Raw genomic sequence first — 14230 nt, 5'->3', positions numbered from 1 at the left:
AAGAAAAAAGTGGATTTGTTGCACCAGAGTGCTCTAATCCCTCTGCACACCTACATTTCCGGAATGCGACTAAATTCCTTCTGCAAAATCTTGACAATCTGCAAGCGACCCTGGTCCACGTGATGTTGAACAGCGAGGACGGGGAGAAAACTGATTCCAAGTGCCGGCAAAGAAAAGGGCACAAAGCTTTGGTGGCTACTCTCCAGCATAGCCAAGGGGCGAGCATCTCTGAGCATGCTCTGTGACGCGTGACAAAAAAATTCAAAGCGCTCAGTTGCTTCTGCCTTGCAGTCCTTTGCTCAGGGCAATGAGGTACTCCAGGAGCAGCTTGTGAATGCATTTCACAGCCAAGAGACTGGATCCGTTTGGAGCTGCTTCCCAGGAAGGCTGCGCCGCTCTCTGCGCAGGAGGAGTTAGGAGGCTTGGAAGGGACTCATTTGGCCAAGGAAAAAGAGCCCATTCCTGCCCTACTCAGGTCTAGGTGAGTGTTTTCCTTTCTGTCTCTCCATTTCCTCCTTATTTCAAACAGCCTTTGCCAACCAGTCATCAGTTACATATAAGTTATTTGTTGTTATGTGCCTTCAAGTTGATGATGACTTATGGCGACCCTATGAATCAGCGACCTCCAATAGCACCTGTCGTGAACCACCCTATTCAGATCTTTGAGAGTGCTGAAGTAGCTGAGAGCAATGCCGTCAGCAGTCGAGACCAAGAGGCTAGTCTTCTAGCAGGGGCACCCAAGGCGGAATGGACAAAGCTGAGATACCAGATGCATCCAGACTCATGAAGGCAATGGTAAACCACCTCCGGATACCTTTTACCACGAAAACCCTATGAACAGAGTTACATATATAAAAACAGTCAAAACCATTGCATGTATAAAATTGTTTTTTTTTTATTAAACCCACCCCCAATATGTATATAACAGTTTACAATAAAAAATTAACTTGGTTCTGGACAAATCCATATTAATAGGAGACACCAACAGAGTAATTGATTACATCCTTGCCAAATTGAAAGGGCAGGAAGAATGGTTCTACTGAGCCACATTGATGGCAAAACAAGTAGTCCTTTAGCACTGGAAAGCCTGGGCCACACCGAGCACAGAAAACTGGACACGAGACATAGGAAGCTGCCTTAAAACAAGTCAGACCGTTGGTCCATCTGGCTCAGTATTGTCTACACTGATTGGCAGCAGCTCTCCAGGATTTCTGTCAGGCAGTCTCCCCAAGCCCTACCTGCAGATGCTGGGGATTGAACTCAGGATCTTCTACATGCAAGGCAGATGCTCTGCCACTGAGCTACAACCCTACCCCTAGAGCATCTGCAACTAGCAGACCATGAGGAAATAAACTACATTTTTAAAAAAAAATCAAACTTTCAAGAGGTTTGGAGTGTATGTCTGCAATACTTAGAATCATAGAATTGTAGAGTTGGAAGGGGCCTGTAAGGCCATCATGTCCAACCCCTTGCTCAACACAAAGCATACCCAACAGGTGGCTGTCCAGCTGCCACTTGAAGGCCTCCGGTGTTGGAGAGCCCATCACCTCCCAAGATAATTGGTTCCATTGTCGTACCGCCCTATCTGTTAGGACGTTTTTCCTGATGTTCAGTCAAAATCTGGCTTCCTCTAACTTGAGCTCATTATTCCGTGTCCTGCACTCTGGGATGATGGAGAAGAGATCCTGGTCCTCCTCTGTGTGGCAACCTTTCAAGTACTTGAAAAATGATATGATATCTCCCCTCAGTCTCCTCTTCTCCAGGCTAAACATGCCCAGTTCTTTCAGTCTTTCCTCATAGGACTTTGTTTCCAGTCCCCTGATCATCCTTTTTGCCCTCTTCTCTTCCAGTTTGTCTACATCTTCCTTAAAGTGCGGTGTCCAGAACTTGATGCCATACTCAAGATGAGGCCTAACCAGTGCCAAGTAGAAGAGAACTAGTACTTCACACGATTTGGAAACTATACTACTGTTAATGTAGCCTAGCATTTGCCTTTTTTGCAGCCACATCACACTGTTGGCTTGACTTCTTTAGCAGCCGCAGAGAAAACAATAGAGAAGGCTCCTGTCTCTAATATATAATGGCAGTCATGGAACTACTACATCATCTACCCTGAATTTCTACTGGGGTGCAGTTACAAGGCATTAGTCCTGAATTTCAATAGAGAGGTACAAGGCATTGCTGGGTTTCTTCAGGAGGAAGGGCAGGATCTAAATTCAATAATAAATAAATAAATAATAGCTCCAATGTCCTCGCCTGGACAGTGACTTTAGTGGTACTGCCTTGCATCTGAAAATCCTCTTCTCACATTGGCCAACCAGTTGTCCATCCCTTGGGAAGCCCAGAAGTAGGATCTGAATGCAATAGCACTGCTGTCCCCGCTTGTGATTCCCAGCAATGGGTATACAAAGGCATACTGCCTCTGATAGTGAAGGAAGAACATAGCCTTTGTGGCTAGTAGCCATTAATAACCTTACACTCCATGAATCTGTCTAACCCTCTTCTAAAGCCATCCAAGTTGGTGGCCAGCACTGCCTCTTATGGGAGTAAATTCCATAGTTTAGCTAGGTGCTTTGTGAAAAAGTTATTTCTTTTGACTGGCCTGATTTTTATTTATTTATTTAAAAACATCAATAAGCTGCTTAATATTTTTAAAATCTCTAAGCAGTGTGCAACATAAAAACAATAGCCGATACCATTAAAACAAAAATGTGACATAAAATAAGTAAAACAGTAGCATAAAAGCTTATTTTAAAAAAAATAAAAACAAAAACAGGAATTCAGGGAATTCAAATACATAAAAACAGGATCTGATACAGGTCAGGGAAAGCCTGGGCAAATAGGTATGGCCTTACCCATGAAACTTCCAGGGATAGTTAACCTCTGGCCCTCCAGATATTGTTAGACTCCAACTCCCATCAGTAGGATGTTGTAGTCCTGCAACATTTGTTAACACTGTTTTTCAACCTTCGGTACCCAGATGTTGTTGGACTGCAACTCCCATCATCATGGCTGTGTGGGGATTTGAACCCTGGTCTCCCAGGTCATAGTCCAACACCTTAACCACTACACCACACTGGAAACTGCCCTGTTTAGAGTAAAACTGTTGTCCACCCAGCACACTTTTGCCTAGATTCAACCAGAAGGCGTTTCCCAGCCTTGAGATCTTTTTTAAAATTAGAAATGTATAGCATGATGCATGCGAGAAGAATTAAAAAAAATCACTGAGGTGGTAATGCCTCTGAGCAGGTGCAGAGTGCCTTTCTCCAGAATCTCAGAAAAGGACCTTGTTAGAGCTTAAAAAGGTGCAGAAAAGGCCAACCAAAATGATCAAGGGGTTGGAGCTTCTTTACAGCATTTGTGTTTTTTTATTGTGGCTTATTGTGGCTTATTGTGTAAAGGGGGGCATAACAGAGGTAGATAGAAGTACGCATGGTATGGACAAAGTGAATAGAGGGCACTTTCGCAGGGCAGTTTTTTACTAGACTTTACGTTAATCACACATGCAAGTTTTTCTCAGCATCCACACAATGCCATAAAGATGCTGTCCAGTATTACTTTCCCATTTAATCCAGATGTAACTTTTCCATGGAAAATCCAATGAGTAAAAAAACCTGCTGAAACAGGAAACCTGGATTAAGGGTGTGGATATTGTCATGTGGACACAGCACAAAACTTGCATGTGTGAACAGCACCAAGTTACAGAATAAACTGCCATACAGAAACACTCTGAACAGAGTTGTTCTTCCTTCCTCTCTCTCTCTCTCTCTCTCTCTCTCTCTCTCTCTCATATAATCCTGGATTGCGGGGTCATCCAGTGAAGGTGAAGGGTGGAAAATTCAGGACAGAGAAATGGAAGGACTTCTTTACACACCAGCATGCAAAATTTATTTACTGCTACACGATGTGGTAATGACCACCAACTTGGATGGCTTTGAAAGGGATTAGACAAATTAATGGAAAATACTGGCAACTAATCACGATGCCTATATATTAATTTCCATAACAGCTGGTATAGCACAGTGCGGAGGAGAGCCTGGCTGGGAGTCCAGAGTCTGTGAGTTCAAATCCCCGCTCATGTCTCCTGGGTGTCAAGGGCCACAGTGAGTGATTACCCCCACAGTGAATGGTTCAGAGGTTAAGTTCCCTGCCACCTGTGCAGCCGTGGGCAAGCCGCATAGTCCCAAGGAGCCCAGTTGCCCCCCAGCTGGCAGTTGTGGACAAGGAAGGGGCTGGCTTGTGCAGCTGTGGCAAGCTGAGCAGGCCCTAGCAGCTGGGGAGGACTAGCCTCAGAGGGAGGCAATGGTGAACCCCCTCTGAATACCATGAACACCCTATTCATTGGGTAGCCATAAGTAGGGATCGACTTGAAGGCAGTCCATTTCCATTTTCCATGCCTCTGAATACCACTTGCTAAGGAACATGAGTGGGAGAGCACCATTGCACTCATGTTCTGCATGTCAGCTTCCCAGAGGCATCTTACCGGTCACAGTGGAAACGGGATGCTGGACGAGACGGGCCTTTGATGTGATCCAGCAGGGCTCTCCTTATGTCGTTGTGTTCTCATCAGTAGATAAGCATCCAATAGGGCTTGCATGACATTTCTAGGGATTGAATTGCAAAAGTTGTGCTCTGCTGCTGAGCTGTGGTCCCAATCCCCAAAGCTACATGGGGAAACAAAAAGGAAAAAAGTGAAGTTGGAAGCAGAGTTGAAAAAAGGAAAATAGGAAGCTTCCTTATACTGAACCAAACCATCGGTCCATCTAGTTTAGTATTGTTTTCACTGAGTGGTGAGAGCCAGTGTGGTGTAGTGGCTAGAGTGTTGGACTATGATCTGGGAGACCAGGGTTGGAATCCCCACACAGCCATGAAGCTCACTGGGTGACCTTGGGCCAGTCACTGCCTCTCAGCCTCAGAGGAAGGCAATGGTAAGCCCCCTCTGAATACCGCTTACCATGAAAACCCTATTCATAGGGTCTCCATAAGTCAGGAGCAACTTGGGCAGCCCATTTCCATTCAGACTGGCTGGCAGCAGCTGTCCAGCATTTCAGACTGGGGTCTCTCCCAGCCGTATCTAGAGGTGCCAGGGGTTGAACCTGGGACCTTCTGCATGCAAAGCAGATGCTCTGTATCTGTACTGGATTTGAAATTGTTTTTACATATGAAATAGTTTTAATTGTTGATGCTTTTATTGCTTTGAAGATGTTCTATAGGAAGCAATTTGTAAATTTATTTATTTATTTGTTTGTTTATTTATTTATTTTATTTATATCCTGTCCTTCCTCCCAACAGGGAATAAAATAAATGGAAATAAATCAATAAGGCTCTGCCACTGCGCCATGGCCCTCTCCCCTCTAATTAGGTCTTTAATTTCCATGCACAGATGCTATCCAATCCAATCTCCGTGGACCAGCCCGCCATTCTAAATTATGACTGTGCCAAGCAAAAATGTGTGCACTGCAGTGGAGGCTGGTGGCCCTGTTGTCAGTGGGGCAGTGAATCCGCTCCGGGTTTTAGTCCAGACTTTCAAGGGGCTGTCCAAGGTGCACGGTCCAGATTTGCTTGGCTTTGCACTTCTTAAAAATGAATTTTCTTTTCTCTGCAGGAGTCACAGCCAGATATAAAAATGGAGGGGCAAGGCCTGGTAGGATCTCAACAAGATGAGAGTCTGGAGTTGGATGGAAGAGACCAAGAAGGGACCACAAGGGAGTTTCTGACTGGGCAGGAGGAAGGGACCACCTCAACACGCACATTACGGAATTCCCTCTTTGGTGCCCCCCTCATTATTAATCTCTCGGCATCGCTAGGAGTCAGAACTCTGTGTTCAGGAACTCCTGTCGTTTGGCTTCCCGAACTCGCTGTAGACACTCATCTGGTTCTTCCTTGATTTGTCCTAGAGCTGTCCCAGTCAAGTCGATTCACACTTATGGTGACCCTATGAATAGGGTTTTAATGGCAAGCGGTATTCATAGGAGGTTTACCATTGCCTTCCTCTGAGGCTGAGACCCAAGGTCCTTAGAACAGTGTGTTAGAGAACTAGCCTGACTGTGAATGTGATAAGAGGACCGCAGTGTGACCAGCCTTCCCCTTTTTCTCTCCTCAGAGATTGCAGAATGACCTTTCTGCATACCGTCTTTAAATGTTTTTAGATGTTCTTAATTGTTTTCCAGTGCTTTTAATGTGCTTTCATTTTATTTTTAGTTGTATTGTTTTACTACTTTGCCTCCCTGGGCTCCTTTGGGATGGAGGGTGGGGCAGAAATTTAACAAATAATACTAAGTAAATATATTGGAGATTCCCGCAGGACCAAACAGAGAAAGCTGAAAGGTACTGCAGAGACCTTAATCATCTTTCTCCATCTGGTTATCTGTGTTCATATTTGCCCTCCTTTAGTAAGATTGCAGAATTCAAAGCAAATAATTTGAATCTGGGAATGTGGCTTCTGGGATGCTTCTGGGCAGGACTAATAGGACGTTCTTTTCCTCTTTCAGGGCCCTGTGACTTTTGAAGATGTGGCCATATATTTTACAAAAGCAGAGTGGGCTCTGCTGGATCAAAGGGCTTTGTAGCAGGAAGTCATGCAGGGGAATTATGGTAATGTTGTTTCACTGGGTAAGGAATAGGGTTATAGACCCCAGTTTTTCAGCCAGAGACTCAGGTTTTTTGGGGTCCCCTCCAGGTCTCCGGGTGATTCACCTTAATCTCCAGACTTCCAGCTTTCATTTTTTTAAAAATTAAGTTTCTAGGTGATCTGGTTCCAGAGATATACACCAAATGTCAGCCGCCCCCGACAACTTCTTAGTTGCTTTAAGTTCTACTCTAATCCCTGCCCTTTCAGGTTTTTAGCCAATAAGAAATCAGGGTTGTGATTGACAAGAAATTATAGAGCCGAAAGCTAGAGTAAAATTGAATTGTCTGCCTTCAAGTCAATTCTGACTTATGGCAACCCTATGAACAGCGTTTTCATGGTAAGTGGTATTCAGAGGTGGTTTACCATTGCCTCCCTCTGAGGCTGAGAGGCAGTGACTGGCCCAAGGCTCAGAAAACATGCGTTTTCCTGCTTTTTTGAACATTTCACAGATTGAGTAAGTAGGCTTTCAATCTTTTTCTCTCTTGTGTGTAGGAGTCAGGCAGGTTTAAATTTTGAAGAGGGCAGTGTTTTGCAAAATTCCCAAATTGGAGCTTTAATCCAGTACTTGCTTTTCCAGAGTAAACATACCCAGAGTAAACCCCATTGATTTCAATAGGACTTCCTTTTGAGCAGACATGGTTAGGATTGTGCTGTAAATTGATGGGACTTTTGAGTGAACATAGGAAAGAATTGTGTTTGTGTTGTATATCTTTCTGTCCCCCTCCAATCCTATTTTAAAGCAATTAGGTAGGACTTACTTAGATATCACTGTTTTTATTATGTAGGAAACTAATACTGGTTTTATTTTTTTTAATATTCTGCAATGATCAACTGTTTTTGACAATAAACTATTATATGGGGTGTATGTATTTTTATATCTCCAGTGTGTGTTTGTGTATGGGAATCTTTCCAACAACCCTGTGAGATAGGGTTGCAGTCTGGAAACCAAGGCAGCTCACAATAAGAAATACATCCCTTTAAAATCCAGTAACCATAAAAGCAGGTATAAACATTTGCAAAACAGCTTAACGTGGCATGATTCTGAATTTTGGGTTGTGTGAATGAAGTTTCGATTCAATAGATAGAGAGCGTCTATGGTCCAAGCTGGAGAATACTAATATTGATAAACGCTTGTTACACCTGATTAGGGAATTACACTCGAACAACACTATGAGAATTAGACTGGGAAACAATTTATCTGATCCAATATCGGTGAACAAAGGTGTAAAGCAGGGCTGTCTTTTAGACCCTGCTTTGTTTAACCTTTATTTAAATGATATTGTTTCTGAGCTGCAGGATCCATCTTTCTTTGCCCCTTCATTAGGTAATAGGAAGATCACAATGTTAATTTACGCAGATGATATGATCTTGCTATCCCTCACTCCAATTGGCTTAAGGAGATTAATGGCGAACCTGGACACTTACTGTAAAAAGGAACATCTCAAAATTAATTATCAGAAAACCAAAGTTATGGTTTTTGGAAATAGATCTAGACAGCATAAATGGTCCATGGGAAACCACGCCATAGAACAATGTCGTGCTTTTAACTATCTTGGGATCCATTTTCAAGATAATCTATCATGGAAAAGACAACTTGCCGCAGTTAAATGTTCAGCATCTAGGGCCACCGGAGCGATACTTAAATTTTTCAGGTCTGTTGGGGGCCATCAGGTGGCTCCAGCTCTGAAAATCTATCAATATAAGGTTATCTGACAGATCCTATACGGGGCGGCTGTCTGGGGATGGGATGCTCTTTCCTTCCCCACTCTGGAGGCCGTCCAGAATAACTTTCTCAAACAGCTTCTTTGTTTACCTCCCGGTACACCTACTGCTCTGCTACGATCTGAATGCGGCCTGTTATCAATCATGGCTCTTATACACAAGACCTTATTAACTTACTGGTCTTCACTAACTAATGCTCCTTCTAAGATCTTGGCGAAGGCCTGTTTTGATCAGGCCACGAAGGACAAATCCTGGAAGCAGAGATCCCTGAACATTCTACAGCAATACCATTTTACATCTAAGTCCTCTCTTTTATTGAATAAGAGTAAAATAAGTGCACAGATCGCTCAACACTCTATATGGATCGATAGGCTAGCCATCCTTAATTCCAAATTTTCAAGGTGGTATAGTCTCTATAAACTTGACCACTCAAGGGCTGATTACTTGTCATATCTCCATTCTGTACATTTAAGACATGCTTTTACAGCCCTCAGATTCCAGACTATGCCCACTGCCCTCATCTCTGGCCGTTACCTTCAACTTCCGCGAGAACAAAGACAGTGTATCTGCTTGCTAGGAAAGGTGGAAGATCTCCCACATTATCTCTTAGATTGCCCACTCTATATCCAACCAAGATCCATCTATTTGGATCCCCTGATCAGTACCTTTGGTTCCAAAGATATAGATCAAATTATCTCCTTTCTTCTTGCAGATAAAGACCCTCAAGTCACAAATAAGGTGGCACATTTCGCTTTTGTTGCCCAAAAGTTGAGGGCTAAACATTACAATGTTCTTGGATCTTAGAGATCTTTTGGTTATAAATGTATACACATACTTCTATTCTATGTTTTAACGGTTTTAAAGTGATTCTATTTTAATGCTGTTTTAATTGTAAAATTTTAATATGTTTGTTTTATGTTCTTAATTGTGTTGGCCTATGGCCTGGCAAATAAACTTGACTGACTGACAAACTTGACTGACTGAATGAAGTTGCTTATCACTTGAGGTTGCAGTTCTGTCCCTGAACTGCCTGAAACGCCACTGCCTATCAATGTAGACAGTACTGTGCTAGATCCTAGGTTGCTGTGGGTGTTAGCCAACAAACTTGTTCTGTCAGTGCAATGATGCCTGCTTGCACAATGGAATTCCCTCAATCTAAGCGGTTTACCAAAAAATTAAAATTATTAATGAAAACAGTTAAAAGCAGATAATTTCAAAAAATTAAGACAATTAATACAGCAATGAGAGCCAGTGTGGCGTAGTGGTTAAGGTGCTGGACTACAACCTGAGAGACCAGGGTTCGAATCCCCACACAGCCCTGAAGCTCACTGGGTGACCTTGGGCCAGTCACTGCCTCTCAGCCTCAGAGGGAGGCAATGGTAAAATCCCCTCTGAATACCGCTTACCATGAAAACCCTATTCATAGGGTCGCCATAATTCAGGATCGACTTGAAGTCAGTCCATTTCCATTTCAAAACAGCAGTTGACTAAAAAGATTAAAACACATCAATATCTATGTATGTCTGGATAGGCTTGCCTAAACAAAAATGTTTTAAGCAGGTGCCAAAAAGAATACAGCGAAGGCGCCTGCCTGATGCCAATAGGCAGGGAGTTCCAAAGAGTAGGTGCCACCACACTAAAAGAACCATTTCTTACGAGTGCGGAAAAGAGAACCTGGGGTAGGTGGACAAATCTGAGCTCATTTGAAGACAGTTTTCTGTTTCTCTTCGGAGAACACAATCTAAACACTTCGGGTTGCTATGGATTGTTATGCCCCCACACCATTGTTCAAACTTTATTCCACTGCTTTGTATTCCACTGTCCCTGCTTGTTTTCACCAGCAGTTAGTAGTTAATTGTTTGGTTGTCTGTTGTCATTTTTCCAGCAAGTGATGGGGGATGCGAAAATGAGGAGTAGGGGGAGCCCCTTCAGCCAGAGAGTTCTGTACTGGTGAAATGCAGATGGACATTGTTACAGAAAGTCGAAGAGAGCATTTCCCAGAGCTGCATGAAAGCAGAGAGGTCTGGGACTCAGTACAGACAAGAGAGGCAGCTAGCTAAACACCCTGGAAAGAAACAGGCCAAAGCAATTCCATGTAACCGTGAAACCTCATCCTGAGAGGGAATAGATGAGGATAGGAAACCAGGGACAAGCATAGAATGCGGGAAATGCTCTGCCGTTGAAGTCAGCAAGATAACCCCTGCTACAAAACCACACAAATGCTTGGATTGTGGGAGAAGCTTCACCAGTAATTCTTACCTTATTATACATAAGCAACTGCTGACTTCCCAGGAGGATTGCTCCGCCTGTGACGCCTCTGAGACGAGCTCCCGTCTCAGAGGAAGCTTTTTCAGTTTTAAAACCAGTCAGAAGAATTTTTTGACTGGTAAAAACTTTCTCCCAGGCAAGGGAGAAACGAAGAGATCACCCACAGAAACTTCGTTGTGTTTGTTGGGGACTGGAGTTCATTAGGATCGCCTATGAACGAAGGTGTAGCCAGCAGCGTCTGACGGAGTCAGGGAATTCAAGCAAGCTCAAACTGACTAAGCGAGACTTTTTTTTTCTTTAAAGAAAAACGGATTTTAACAGGCAAGCATCCTTCTGTCTACTACTATCTACTATCACTCTTATCATTGTTACAGTAAAAGAGATTTGTTATAGAATCAGCAACAAAGAATCCCTGGGTGAGTTATACCTTTCTCTTTTATACACGGAATTAAGGAAGAAGAAAATCGAAATAGCTTATCTTTGTTTTTATTGCAAAAAGCTGGCATGGAATTGAGCATTATAAAGATATAAACGGATGAGGGGCATCTAATCTAAGAGGAAATCTGATTGATATGAACATTTGAGTACTATTTGTTTGGGACTATTTTTTCTGGTCTACTTTATTTTGACGAATCTGCTTATTCTTTATGCCACTAATTATTTTGATGCTGGGAACTAAGTTTGTTTTGCACTCTTGGTAACATAAGAGATAAGGCAGTCTGTCTAGAAGATTATGTCAACAGGCTTGGAATATTAACTCCTTTGTTGCTGGAAAAAGAAATAAATTGCTCTTTGCTTGAGAATAGTGGCTATATTGGAAATTGAAGGGTTTTTTTTTTTTTTTTTGGTCTTAAGAATGACAATCAAGAAAGCGGCCGAGACCCTGGATGTACAGGAAGGGGTTCTCTCTCTAAACATGTTTCAGAAAATAATGGATGAGATTAAGATAACGAAACAAGAATTGAGACAGGGCAGACAAGAGATGAAAATTGAATTTGGCAAAATGAAACAGGAGCTGAAAGAAATAAAGGATTCTATGAGAAAAGAAGGTATAACTGGACAAGCAACAGGAAATGAAAGAAAAATTAAAGGGAAGGTGCAAGTCCTGGAGATTGGAATAGATATATCAAATGTGGAATTGGAAAAAGATTTGGACTTTATAGCTGTGATGGATCCTAGTGACAAAGATTATTGCTTGGAATTCAGTGCTGTCTCTGAAGGAATTGGTGAAGATATCAGAGATAAATTTATCAATGTTTCAAAAAAAATTCTGGACTGGAATGATCTGATGGAACCTGAGATAGAGAAAGTTTATAGAATTAATTCCAGATATGTGATAATGGAAAAACTCTCAAGAGATGTGCTAGTGCACCCCGTAAAAAAAAAGAACAGAGATATGATTTTACAACTATTTCAGTAACACAGTCAGAATTGATGGCAAGAAAATATTTGTGATGAAGGAAATTCCTATCAGACTCTTACTATATGACTATGACAGCAGAATTATGTGTGCAAGGATGGACGATGGAAGATGGAACTAACACTGATAATGGAAGAATAGCTGTTGAAACTACTGGATTTATTAGACTTGAATAGATGGATTAATTGACATGTCTATTTGGAGAAAAATTGATAGAAATATTTCTCAAGGACTGGAAACCTCTCTTTGACTTTTTGTGGAAAGAATAAAATGATATGATGTTAATGAGATTTAATGATTAACCAAGATAACCACTGGAGGAAAGTGATTTTGTAATATATTAAGGGACAGGTTTGTTATATACTATAGACCTATAGCTGATTTAAGACAAATCGGAAGTCAATATTTTTATTGTATTAGTTATTAATTTGTTCTTTTTCTTTTGTTTTGTTTTAGAAATCTGAATAAAAATTTATATTAATTGTACATAAGCAACTGCATACAGGAGAGAAGCCATTTCCGGGTCCCGTCTGCAGGAAAAATTTCGGTTGCATGTCCCATCTGAGAGCACATCAGATAATCCACACGGGGAAGAAGCCCTATCAGTATTCGGACAGTGGGGAAAGCTTCTCACAGAGCTACAAGCTTCGGTTGCATGAAAAAAGGCACATTAGCAGGAAGCCGTATACATGCCCATGTTGTGGGATGCGTTTTGCAAAGAAAGGGGGTCTCCAGAGGCATGGCAACACACACCGAAGAGAAAAACCATTCCAGTGCTCAGATGGTGGGAAAAACTTCAGAGAAAGAAGTCAGCTGGTGGTACACGAGAGAATCCATACAGGAGAGAAGCCATATGCGTGCTCAGATTGTGGCAGAAGCTTCAATTGTCTGTCAAACTTCAACAGGCACAAGAAAGCTCACAGAGGCGAAAAACCACATAAATGCTCAGTGTGTGGGGAAAGCTTTAGAATTCCCTCTGATCTCAAGCGTCACAAAAGAATCCACACTGGGGAGAAGCCCTATCAGTGCTCAAACTGTGGGAAAAGTTTCAGGTGCAGCTCCAGCTTTGTAACTCATAAGAGAATCCATAAAGGAGACAAAAATATGTGTACGTGCCTGGAATGTGGTAAATGTTTAAGGTACAGATAGATCCACCTTTATTAAGCATCAGAGAGTGCATAAGTATAAATTCTCAGACTGTGAGAAAAGCTTTAGCCAAAACTCAGCCCTTCAACTACATAAAAGAAAACATACAGGAGAGAAACCATTTAGATGCTCACATTGTGAGAAACACTTTGATCGTAGATCAGCACTGGATATACATGAGAGAATCCATACAGGAGAGAAGCCTTATGTTTGCTTGGAATGTGGGAAAGACTTCATAACCAAATTTAAACTGACTTGACATGAGAGAACTCACACAGGAGAAAAGCCATGTGCATGTTCACATTGTGGAAAGAGCTTCAGTGAAAGATCAAGCCTCATTCAACATGAGAGAATCCACACAAGAGAGAAACCGTACAAATGCTGCCACTGTGGAAAGTTTCACTCACAGATCTTGCTTTTCCAGTCATGAGAGATCCCATCAGGGAGAGAAATCCTATGATCGTTAAGAATGTGGGAAAACCTACAATAGCCCTTCACGCTTTCTACAACATCAGAAGATTCACACAGGAGAGAGTCCATATAAATGCTGGGAGTGTGGGAAAAGCTTTGCTGGAAATGCAGGACTTGAATCACACCAAAGAATCCACACAGGAGAGAAACCGTACCAGTGTCTGGATGGTAGGAAACATTTCCGACATAAGTCGGCCCTTCCAGTACATTAGAGAACCCACACAGGAGAGAAACAGTTTAAATGCATGAACTGCGGGAAGAGTTTTATTAGCAGTTCAGCTCTTGCAATGCATCACAGAAGTCACACAGGAGAGAAACCATTCAAATGTTGTGAGTATGAGAAGAGCTTCAGGCAGAGCTCCACCCTTGCGATGCACAAAAGAAAAACCCACAAAGGAAAGAAAGAATTTAAGTGATCAGTTGATCGGGAAATATTTTAATTGCCCTTTGGTCCAGCATGCAGGCTTCCCATAGGCATGTGGTTGACTGCTGTGACAACAGGATGCTGGACTGGAGGAGCCTTTGGTCTCAATCCAGCAGGGCTCTCCTTACATTCTTGTGTGTGAATCTAC

At 42.3% G+C, this 14230-nt stretch overlaps 1 protein-coding gene across 1 annotated transcript; it reads left to right on the top strand.

Moving 5' to 3' along the window:
• The first annotated feature begins 12593 nt into the window (after positions 1 to 12593).
• LOC133378871 (zinc finger protein 70-like) lies at positions 12594 to 13870 on the top strand. Its single transcript, XM_061613485.1, has 2 exons — positions 12594 to 13109; positions 13703 to 13870. Exons 1-2 carry the CDS (start codon positions 12594 to 12596, stop codon positions 13868 to 13870), a joined length of 684 nt encoding a protein of 227 aa, XP_061469469.1.
• Positions 13871 to 14230: the final 360 nt, after the last annotated feature.

The sequence above is a fragment of the Rhineura floridana genome, chromosome 3 (genome assembly GCF_030035675.1).
Source record: "Rhineura floridana isolate rRhiFlo1 chromosome 3, rRhiFlo1.hap2, whole genome shotgun sequence".
NCBI classification, from domain to species: Eukaryota; Metazoa; Chordata; class Lepidosauria; order Squamata; family Rhineuridae; genus Rhineura; species Rhineura floridana.
The sequence above is the reverse complement of the archived record's forward strand: the minus strand, read 5'-3'. Positions and strand labels throughout refer to the sequence as shown.

Excerpts from the sequence above, each read along its gene's own strand:
- LOC133378871 (XM_061613485.1), top strand. The coding sequence starts at position 12,594 with ATGTCCCATCTGAGAGCACATCAGATAATCCACACGGGGAAGAAGCCC. Across the intron at positions 13,110-13,702 it reads TCAGGTGCAGCTCCAGCTTT|AAGATTCACACAGGAGAGAG; the intron begins GTAACTCATAAG and ends CTACAACATCAG.